Source organism: Galeopterus variegatus, unplaced genomic scaffold, assembly GCF_000696425.1.
Source record: "Galeopterus variegatus unplaced genomic scaffold, G_variegatus-3.0.2 Scaffold147, whole genome shotgun sequence".
In the NCBI taxonomy this organism is placed as follows: domain Eukaryota; kingdom Metazoa; phylum Chordata; class Mammalia; order Dermoptera; family Cynocephalidae; genus Galeopterus; species Galeopterus variegatus.
In genome coordinates this window covers 468,302-476,435 of record NW_007726258.1, presented here as the reverse complement: position 1 = coordinate 476,435, position 8,134 = coordinate 468,302, and the positions used below count along the sequence as shown (strand labels likewise).

Below are 8,134 nucleotides of genomic sequence, written 5' to 3'. Positions count from 1 at the left end.
CGGGAGCGCCGCCGCACTTCCCAAGCGGCACACTAGCGCAGTGCGCCACCGGGCCGGCCCCTTTTTTTTTTCAAATAAAGATTTATTGAAACTTTTTACATATAATTACATTCACCCTTTTAATGAGTAAAATTCAGTGGTTTTTAGTATATTCACAGAGTTGTGCAACCATCACCCCTACCCAATTTTAGAACATTTTAATCAATCACGAAAGACACAAATACTTGTTACTCCCTGCTCTTCCTTCCTGCCAAGCTCCAGGCAACCACTAATCTACCTTCTGTTTCTATGGATTTACCAGTTCTAGGTATTTCATTTAAGTAGATTCATACAATAGGTGGCCTTTTGTATCTGGCTTTCTTCACTTAACATGTTTTCAATGTTATCCAGGGTATAGCATGTAAACATGTATCAGTATTCCTTTCATGGACAAATGGTATTCAACCGTAAGGATATACTACATTTTCTTTTATTTATTCATTAGTTGATAAACATTTGGGTTGGTTCCAACATCAGGCTTTATGAATAATGCTGGTATTACTATTTGTGTACAATTCTGTGTGGACAGATGCTTTCAGTTACCTTGGGTGCATACCTAGAAGTGAAATTGCTGGGTCAAATGGTAACTTTAACTTTTGAGGCATTGCTAAACTGTTTTCTAAACTGGTTGCATTATTTGCATTCCTGCCAGCAATGCATAAAGCTTCCAATTTCTCTGCACTCTTGCCAACATGTGTTACTGCCTAGTTTTTTGTTTTTGTTATTGTAATTATAGCCATCCTAGTGGGTAAGTGGTATCTCATGGTTTTGGTTTGCATTTCCCTAATGACTAATAATGTTGAGCATCTTTTCATGTGCTTGTTGGCCGTTTGTATGTCTTCTTTGGAAAAATGTCTATTCAAGTCCTTTGATTATTTTTTAACAGCTTTATTGAGATATAATTTAAATACGATACAATTTACTCATTTAAAGAGTAAATTCAATGTTTTCTGCTGTATTAGATTATTAATTTTTTAAAATTGTAAAATAAAATTGCCATTTTAGCCAATTTTTAATTGTTCAGTTCANATTATTTGCATTCCTGCCAGCAATGCATAAAGCTTCCAATTTCTCTGCACTCTTGCCAACATGTGTTACTGCCTAGTTTTTTGTTTTTGTTATTGTAATTATAGCCATCCTAGTGGGTAAGTGGTATCTCATGGTTTTGGTTTGCATTTCCCTAATGACTAATAATGTTGAGCATCTTTTCATGTGCTTGTTGGCCGTTTGTATGTCTTTTTTGGAAAAATGTCTATTCAAGTCCTTTGATTATTTTTTAACAGCTTTATTGAGATATAATTTAAATATGATACAATTTACTCATTTAAAGAGTAAATTCAATGTTTTCTGCTGTATTAGATTACTAATTTTTTAAAATTGTAAAATAAAATTGCCATTTTAGCCAATTTTTAATTGTTCAGTTCAGTGACACTAATTATGTTCACAATGTTATGCAACCATCACCACTATTACAAAAACTTTTATCACTCCATTCAGAAACTCTGTAACCATTAAGCAATTACTCCATATCCCCCTCCTTTCCCTCTCCAGAGCCTGTTAACCTCTAATGTTTCTGTGCCAATAAATTTGCCTATTCTAGGTGTTTCATGTAAGTGGAATCACACAAAATTTGTCCTTCTGTGTCTGGCTTATTACACTTAGCATAATGTTTTTAAGGTTCATCTGAGTTGTAGCGTGCATTAGAACTTCATTTCCTTTTGTGGCTGAGTACTTCATAGTATGCATATACTTCATTTTGTTTATCTATCTGTTGATGGACATTTGGGTTGTTTCCACCTTTTGGCTATTTTGAATAATACTAGCATGGATTTACAGGTATCTGTTAGAGTCCCTGCTTTCAATTCCTTTGGGTATACACCTAGGAGTGGAATTGTCATATTGTAATTCTATGTTTACCCTTTAAGGAATTGCTAAACTGTTTTCCATAATATCTTCACCATTTTACATTCCTACCAGCAATGTATGAGGTTTCCAATTCCTCCATATCCCTGATAACACTTGTTATTTTCTGTTTTTTTCTTTTTAAATTATAGACATCCTAGTAGGTGTAAAGTGATGTCTCATTGTGGTTTTGATTTACATTTCCCTAATGACTAATGATGTTGAGAATCTTTTCATGTGCTGTTGGCCATTTCTATATCTTCTTTGGAGAAATGTCTACTCAAATACTTTGCTTATTTTTAAATTGGGTTGTCTTTTTATTATTGAGTTGTAAAAATTTTGATACAAGTCTCTGATCAGATATATGATTTTCAAGTTCACTTTTGTGATTGTGTCCTTTGAGACACAGAAGTTTCTCATTTTTTTTTTTTTAAAGATGACCAGTGAGGGGATCTTAACCCTTGACTTGGTGCTGTCAGCACCACGCTCTCCCAAGTGAGCTAACCAGCCATCCCCATATAGGGATCCGAACCTGTGACCTTGGTGTTATCAGCACCACACTCTCCCAAGTGAGCCACGGGCTGGCCCAGAAGTTTCTCATTTTTATGAATCTATTTAAAAATGTATTTAATTTTGACTTAGCTATTTTTGCTGCTATTACTTGTATTTTTATTGTCATATCTAAGAAACCATTGCCTAATCCAAGTTCACAAAGCTTTACTTTTGTTTTCTTCTAATGGGTATTTTAGTTTCAGCTGGATCTTTGAAACATTTTCTGTTAACTTTTGTATATTGTGTAAGGTAAGGGGTCCAACTTCATTCTTTTACTGTAGATATCCAGTTGTCCAAGTACCATTTGTCGAGAAGACTGTCTACCCATTTAATTATCCTGGCCCCCTTGTTGAAAATCAATGGACCATAAATGTGTTTATTTCTGGACTTTCAAATCTATGCTATTGCCTATCCTTTCCCAATACCACACTGTTTTTTTTTTTTTCCTTTTTGTCTTTTTTACTGACTGGTAACGGGATCACAACCCTCAGTGTCGCGCCCGTACCAGGGACCAGCAACGGGATCGCAACCCTCGGTGTTGCGCCCGCACCGTGCTCAGCCAGTGAGCGGGAACCGGTCTCCACATGGGATCCGAACCCTCGGCGGGAGCGCTGCCACACTCCCAAGCGGCGCACTCTCCAGTGCGCCACCAGGCCGGCCCATCATACTGTTTTAATTACTATAGTTTTGCAGAAAGTTTTTTTTTTTCCTTTTTGTCTTTTTTACTGACCGGTAACGGGATCGCAACCCTCGGTGTCGCGCTCGTACCGGGGACCGGCAACGGGATCGCAACCCTCAGTGTTGTGCCCGCACCGTGCTCAGCCAGTGAGCGGGAACCGGTCTCCACATGGGATCCGAACCCTCGGCGGGAGCGCCGCTGCGCTCCCAAGCAGCGCACTCTCCAGTGCGCCACCGGGCCGGCCCAGAAAGTTTTGAAATCAGAAAGTATGACTCCTCCAACTTTGTACTTCGTTTTCAAGATTGTTTTGGCTATTCTAGGTCCTTGTGTTTCCATGTAAATTTTAGGATCAGTATGTTGTTTTCAGAGGAAAGAAAATCCATCTGGGATTTTAATAAGAAGTGTACTGAATTGATAGATCATTTTGGGGAGTATTGCTATTTTAACAATATGAAGTTTTCCAATTCATGAACATGGGATGTCTTGCCATTTAGTTAGGTCTTTTCTAATTTCTTTCAATTACGTTTTATAGTTTTCTTGTAGTTCTTTTGTTAAATTTATTCCATAGGAGATTTTAACACACCTTCTCAGTAACTGGTAGAATAGAGCAAAAATAAAATCAGAAAATATATAAAAGCTATGAAATACATGATTGAAAAATTAATCCAATAAATTTATATAGAATGTTATAATCAACAATTATAGAATACACATTTTTCAAGTGCACTTTGAAAATTTTTAGTAAGTTTTGATCTGTAGTAGTAAAAGTCCTCAAACTCTGCTCTTTGAGATTGTTTTAGTTAATTTTGGTCATTTACATTTTTATGCAAATATTAGAATCACCTTGCCAATTTTCAAAAAAACTGGCTGGAATTCTGATTGGGGTTGCATGGAATCTCCAAATCATGTTGGAGAGAACCAACATTTATGTATATATGATACGAAGTCTTTCAACCCAGAAACATGGTATATCCTTCCATTTATTTAGATTTTTTGCTAAATAATGTTTTTTGTGTACCTTTAAAAAATTTTTATTTTGGGCCGGCCTGTGGCTCACTCGGTAGAGTGCAGTGTTGATAACACCAAGGCCACGGGTTCGGATCCCATATATGGGATGGCCGGTTTGCTCACTGGCTGAGTGTGGTGCTGACATCACCAAGCCACGGGTTGAGATCCCCTTACCGGTCATCTTTTAAAAAAAATAAAAAATAAAAATAAGTAAATAAATTAAAATTTGTATTTTAATTGACATTGTAATTGTACATGCTTATGGGGTACAATCTGACGTTTTGATAAGAGGCCAAATTCTTATTACACCACTCCCTCTTATATTTGTGCTTACATCACCATGCCCAAAGAATTGACACCACCTATGTGGTTTCATTATGGGAAGGGCCACATCCTCATGCAGTCAGTCCGTGCCCAGGGGCCCTACGAGGAAGCCACCAGCTTTCCAGTGCTTTCAAAACACCATGTTGCTGTTTGCAGCCCAAGTCCAGCCATTCTTCGCTCAAAGAAACAAAAGTCCTAAACATTGGTGTGAGGTAGGAAGCTTTATCATCAAATATCTGAGGAGACAGTTAAACTAAAAAGGTCTGGAAAGGGTTTTTAAAGGGAGAAGTGTGGGAAACAGAGTTTAGTCCCATCAGAAGGCTGCTACATGAAATCTTGCAAGCTCCAGGGTTTTTTTTTTGTTTGTTTTTGTTTTTTTAAATCTTAGGGCCAGTTCTGTAACTGTTTCATTCATCCTTGGAACACGGGTGTTATCTGGCTCCCAGAAGCTGGATGCTGTCTTGTTCCCAGACAGCTGTAACTCCAAAGGAAGAATGGTTAGCGCACGAAGTTACTGATTAGCTCTTATTATTTTGCTCCTCCTGAGCACTAAGTCCTACAATGTTTTCCAACAAGCTATGCAGTGAGCCAAGGTTACAAAGAAACTTCTTTATGGGGGCCGGTCCGGTGGCACACTGCTACAGTGCGCCGCTTGGGAGCGTGGTGGCCCTCCCACCGAGGGTTCGGATCCCACATACAGACCGGTTCCCGCTCACTGGCTGAGCAAGGTGTGGGAGCAACACCGAGGGTTGCGATCCCGTTGCCGGTCCCGGTCCGGTACGGGCGCGACACTGAGGGTTGCGATCCGTTGCCGGACACGAAAAAAGACAAAAAAGGAAAAAAAAAAAAAAAAAAGAAACTTCTTTATGGTTAGCATTCTGCTTAAAGCTGTATTCCACAAAACGGCTCTTCTGTGTCTATGACTATTTGCTGTGGTGGGCTCTTACATTCCCAGCCCGGCCCCTTCTATTTCAAACAACTCTAATTATCAGTCAACTTTATACCTTGAACCAAAATATCTCTCCTTATGGTTCCCACACGCTTTTCTTCCTGTGGGAATTGGCTTCTTTCTCCCCTACAGTTATGGATGGTAGTAGTAATGACACCACGTTGCAGTCCACCCCAATGATACAATCATCCCAACAATTAGTTGTAGGGGTTGGAGCTCAGACACTGAGGCCAGGCTGCCTGGGCTTGAGTCCTGGCTCTCTGCCAATTTGGACAAATTATTTATCCTCTCTGTGCCTCGGGTTTTTCATCTGTAAAATGGAGATAATAATCATCTCTGTGAGAACTTCCTGACAATCCTATTTAAAAATGTAATCTCTTTCCCCAGTTCTCTCCTTCCCTGGTTAATTTTCCTTCACTAGCCATTCTAATCTGACACACACTGCATATTTTGTTTATTGTCTGTCTCCCCTCTGAGAATGTAAGCTTCATGAGGGTTGGAATTTTTGTATCTTAATTTTCCTTCACTAGCCATTCTAATCTGACACACACTGCATATTTTATTTGTTTATTGTCTGTCTCCCCTCTGAGAATGTAAGCTTCATGAGGGTTGGAATTTTTGTATATTTTGTTCACAGTAGCTAGTGTTTATCCCCAATGGCTAAATAATGGTGAAAACATATTTGTGGAATGAATAATGATTATATTAGCTAGCATTTATTAAGCATTTATTTAGTTATTTATTAAGCATTTATTTTATATCGAACACAGTTCTATATATTTTAAATATATTAACTCATTTATTCCTCATAATATATCATTATTCCCATTTTACAGGTGAAGAGACAGAGGGTGGAGTTAAGTAACTTTTCCAGAGTTATTTAGCCAAGAGTGAAAGGAAGAGTACATGTTCACCATCCATCACCGACTCTGGGCTTGTTTCTGGCATCCCTGAGTTGGATTTCCTTTAGAGCTAAGTCATTCAAGCATCCCTCCTGTACAGCCTTGTTCAGGATGCCCCAGCAAATCCACTGGTCTGATGATAACCACTCACAAGGTCCAAAACGAATCTCCTGCTAGGCTATTTTCAGTTTCCCATTAGAGCTAAACATTGACTCAACCTTGGATCAGTCAAGCTATCACATATACACCTAGAACAATCCTAAGCAAACTACATGCATTCTTTGTAGTAAAGAGAGAGTGTGTGAAATGATGTGGGGAGGAATAGAACAGGCCATGGTTATGTATTTCTAGGAATGTTTCTTTCGAGAGGATTCACCTCTGCAGCTTTTCAGTTTGGCCATGCGGACAATTTGTAGATTCGTTCTCCCGAAGACAGATGGGGAATAACACAAGTATTTAAGTGACAAGTTTCCTCTTAATAACATTCTCCTCGGCTTTATTCCCAGCTTTATTTATTATCAAGAGATGTAAACACTTTGCAGTTTCCCAGAGAGAAGCTGAGGTGCCGGAGAAATTTTACACTAACGTTACAACTGCAGCAATCTGCTGTTCTGCAGGAGAGTGTAAGAAAAAGGTAACGCTTGGTGTAAGACACTTGCAGAGCCTCAACTTTCAGAATCCTTTCAGAACGTTAGATTTGCTGATCAATTAATATGTAAGTGAACATTAAGGGTAATAATGACAAACTTACTTGGCATTTTCTGTTTGTCAAGCATAGTGCTGAACACCATACATGGATTCTCTCAGCTAATGGACACAACATTCCTATGACAGCTAACAAAATGGGTGAGCATTAATTGAGTGCTTACTATATGCCAGGCATTGGTCTAACCTCATTCGGTATGTTACCTCACTTAATCTTCACACAATCCTGTGAGGGAGGGACTTTCTATTTCCTTTTTGGAGAAAACTGAAGCCTAAGAGAGGTTAAATGACTTGCCCAAAGTCACTTTGCGAGAGAATACATGAGGAGGGAATACGAAATCCCAAACCAGGCAGTTCCACCGCAGAGCCTGCTCTCTTAGTCACTAAACTATAATAACACTTAGAATAGTTTGAGGCTATTGATGTTTTCAGTAGCAGACTTTTCAAGGCAGACTTCTGATGCTTTTGCATCTGTCCTATCGCTGGGCAAAACCTTTTGTGTGTTCTTTGATCAGATTTGCTTTCAGAGGACTGAGAGCTCTGTGCGGTGAAGAAAACCTTTCAAAAAACTGGGAGAACGATAGTAAAAATTCAACAGCGCCACCCAATTATAGCACTGCAGCCTCCTTCCTTTTTTGTCCTCCCTCCCCAAACCCCCATAAAAATCAGCTTTACTAAGGAGCAAATCCTACCCTTTTTGTTTAGAAGTCAGTGCCCATAGGCCGGCTCTTGCGAGGTGGTGGCATGAACTCCAGGGTGGGCGGAAAACGCAGCTTTTGAACTGAGCAGGGACTCCTGCTTTTTCAAGATCATTTGTATTATTATTTATTTATTTATTACCCTCCTCTCCCCTCCCCTCCCCTTCGCCCTTCCCTTCCCTCCCTCCTCCCCGCCCCATCCCCCTCCTGGCGTGTCTCAAGATCCTTTTAATATATAAAAAGTTAAGCTCAGGGCCCGCCCTGTGGCGCACTGGAGAGTGCGCCTGCTCCCGCCGAGGGTTCGGATCCCATGTGGAAACCGGTTCCCGCTCACTGGCTGAGCGCGGCGCCGGCCCGACACCGAGGGCTGCCTGCC

General features: G+C 39.8%; 1 protein-coding gene across 1 annotated transcript in view; it reads left to right on the top strand.

Annotated features, from left to right (window-relative positions):
• Positions 1 to 7,197: 7,197 nt before the first annotated feature.
• Positions 7,198 to 8,134, top strand: part of TCTN2 (tectonic family member 2) — a 29,701-nt gene continuing 28,764 nt past the window's right edge. Inside the window, exon 1 of the mRNA XM_008591514.1 lies at positions 7,198 to 7,201. Within this exon, the coding sequence (XP_008589736.1) occupies positions 7,198 to 7,201 (4 nt within the window). The remainder of the gene's footprint in view (positions 7,202 to 8,134) is intronic.